The sequence below is a fragment of the Sphaeroforma arctica genome (genome assembly GCF_001186125.1).
Source record: "Sphaeroforma arctica JP610 unplaced genomic scaffold supercont1.128, whole genome shotgun sequence".
NCBI lineage: Eukaryota > Ichthyosporea > Ichthyophonida > Sphaeroforma > Sphaeroforma arctica.
The window spans coordinates 69,512-72,940 of NW_014040430.1; the positions used below are offsets into that span (position 1 = coordinate 69,512).

General features: G+C 37.7%; 1 protein-coding gene across 1 annotated transcript; it reads right to left on the reverse strand.

Annotated features, from left to right (window-relative positions):
• Nucleotides 1-235: 235 nt before the first annotated feature.
• SARC_02761 (hypothetical protein) lies at nucleotides 236-1,761 on the reverse strand (the record flags this gene model as incomplete). The annotated part of the gene is made up of 1 exon (XM_014303463.1): nucleotides 236-1,761. One exon carries the CDS (start codon nucleotides 1,759-1,761, stop codon nucleotides 280-282), a length of 1,482 nt encoding a protein of 493 aa, XP_014158938.1. The 3' UTR covers nucleotides 236-279.
• Nucleotides 1,762-3,429: the final 1,668 nt, after the last annotated feature.

Sequence of the window (3,429 nt, forward strand, 5' to 3'; positions counted from 1 at the left end):
TATATACGAATATATACATACACACACACATATATGTTTAAATTTACAAATATATACACTTACATATATGTATTACATTGATACACACACACACACACATATATCGATGTATAAAAGGAGGTCTAATGACCTTTCAACAGGATTATAAACTACTCACGAGGTAATCGTATATATTTCTATTGATTGTATGGTCACAGGCTCAAACCCAACAACACTGTCGACAATTTTGTTGTATATTTTCTAACATTATTGATATAGATTTTGATACTACAATATATTCTAGGCAACAACCTTTTCGTACATTTCTTCAAGTGCAGTCATATACTCTTTGCAAACCATTTCGCTCTCCACCCCGCAGCCGGCGTCCAAGATACATCCAACGGTCACATTCCTTCCCTGTGTTATAATGGAAAAGCCCATACCACAATCACCTCTCTGTGGTACCCAGAAGGTGAGTTTGTTGAGTTTATGCGTACCTATGTACATAGTCTCTGACGGCCCGGGTACATTTGACACTACCGCGGTAATCTTAGAGGCCATCAAATCTAGCAGCGCTCCGCAGAGTATATTATTTAGTATTGTCGCGGCGATCTGTGTCGCATAGTACATGATCAAAGGCGTGACTGATTTCTTCAGTGCATCAATTTCCTTTTTCATCGAAAGCGCGGATTCGATGGGTTCAGGTGTGTGTGTGGGAATCTTCACCATTGGTGTGGCAAAGCGATTCTCGATGATAGGAACGTTGTTGTCGGACCGCATGTTGATGGGCATCACGACAGTGATATCCTTGGGGGGTTTATTTCCTGCATCCAATTTCTTCCAAACACGATTTAGTGCACATCCAAGATTGCCCATAAGAACGTCATTCAAGGTAACTTTACCATTGATATTTGCACTCATCTTATTCTTGATCGCCTTAACCTTCTCGAGATCGTACGTATGAGACATGGCTACAATCTTTTTACCCTCTAGATTCGTCGATTTATAGTAATTACGATCCCACGGCATAAAGATGACCTGCAGAAGCGTTGGGAGGAACAAAACAGTTGTTAGCGCGTGCACCAACCATGGATTCGCGGGCGGTTTCTTCTGCACTTGAGACGAGCTCTCACTCAAGACCAGCGTCCTTTCTGGGATAGTGCTACCGTTTCCGTCCTTGACCTCTTTCATTTGCTCTTCAGTATTTAGCATATTAAACATCATGGTGCCGAGGGCAATCCCGTCTCCAATGGTATGGTGTATTCTGAACAACAAGATGGTTTCAGAAATTCCAGCGCTATTCTTTTGGAAGTCCTCAATCACCATTATACTCCACAAAGGACGATCAAAAGGCATCGCTAAGGAACATTCACGGCCTAAAAAGATATTCAATTCAGCCTCATTCGTTGGTTTGGTAGCATCGTCACATTTTCTGATCATAACATTCACATCAAAATCTTCATCCTTGATAAAAAAGGGTAAACCTTTGTAACTCACAAAGCGTTGCTTGAAGCGACGATAATGATCTTGCTTGATAGACGACATGAACTCCCCTTTCATGGTTTCTGTAGTCAGATTTTCCACCACCAAGATCGACGAGATGATGCACTTGTTTGTATCGCCTTCAATCTTCCACATGTTATCGCGCGCTGGGATGTATTCTGTTTCGGGTCCGTAACGAGCTTTAGCCTCAGCGCTGATAGACGCCACTCGTCTTTTAAAATGGAAGGCAAGCGCTACTACGGCACATACTGCGAGTAGGATGTAGAAAGGAGTGCTCATAATAGCTTAAGTAAAGTCAGGGAAGCTGTAGCTTTGAACGGGCGTCAATGGTTTAAAAAATACTTCCGGTGTTTGCTTTATTATATATATTTTTGCACTGTTCAATTGGAGGCTTTCATTTTTGTGAAAATAGAAATACAAATGCTTGATTTTGATCTATTTAGAAGGCAATGTGATTTTGTAAAATATAATAAATGCATTACTCCCCTTGTGAGTATATATTTATGCCATTTTAGGCTACTGTTTTCAGTCCTGTGCTGAGTGCTAACTCAATCGAACAAAAAAGGCGATTTTTTATCCAGTACATCATTTCTGAAAAACGTAGATTCATCATTCAAAATTGTACATAAATATATAAATAGCCATCTGATTCTGAATGTACGTCAGAAGAAGGTTATGTTCAAGAGACCTATAAAGAACAGCTATGTTTTTTTTGAAACAATATGATTTTGTTTTATTATATTATATTTTTTATAAATGTGTTTTTTAAACCAATATAATTCAATGATATATTTTTTAACTATAAAAATATTTTTTAAAATACTAAATTTATTGAATACAACTCGTAATAAGTCGACTCGAGTCGTACTCGTAACCGACAATATTTATATCCTTTTTAAAATAAATAAATACAAGACTTGTTGAAGGCTCCGTAGTTCGTAAATAGTCCGTACAGCCGTAAACACATGCTATTTTTTTAAAATACATATTTGTTTTTATATATTTGTTTAAAGACAGTCACAGTATGTAGCCTTCTTCTGAATCTCAGAATTTGATTCAGAGGGCAGTATTTAATGTTTAGAGTAAATACTTTCAGAAGGCTATTTATAGTGTTTTTGTTCATATTTTGTTCTGTTAATAGGGGGTTTTTGTTTTTTTTGTTAAAAAAGCGTCAAAACAAAACATGATATAGGACCAACCTAGTTTATCCTATTCTAGTCCTAAACCTCAATCGGGTTTTTATACTGACTGCCATGCGGTCCAAAATAGGTCCACGCGCAGCCTTATATTTCGTAAAACTTGACATACTGTCTAGTGAGTGAATTTGCCAAGAGTTTGGGGCATCTAATAAGGATACCGCAAACCGAACCAAAGGTCTTTGGGAACCTGTGAGGTGTCCCCAAAGACCCAATGTCAAGTGTTTTATTGTTGTTTGCCAATTTGTATAGTTGATTATATATATTTGTTAATGGATGTGGGGGGGTGGGTGATTGAAGTTCGAGGCTGAATAGTCCTGTGAGCGAGTGATGTATTCCCCTACTTCTCCACTGTTTATGTACCCTTGGTGGTTTTAACCTTAAACCCAACCCTAAACCCTGGAATAACAACCCTGGCGGACCACTACTTTTCAGCCCAAAATTTTACTGCCTTGACCTCTGTAAAAATAGCGGGTTCCTCATAGTAGTTGCACAGTTAACGTATATTATAAACGTATTATAATATTAACGTTTATACCTATAATATTGGAATACGTTTAACGAATTGGACATGAACAAGAATTGAGATATTTAAGATTCTGAACATGTGATAGTACTCAGTAGAGTATGGGACTCTACTGTGGACAATTGGTTTTCCAAATATAGATTGGTTTTTCCACTGAAATTAGAATTGTACATAATATAGGAATGATACAAATCTGACACCTGAAAATAGACACTTTGGGAATCT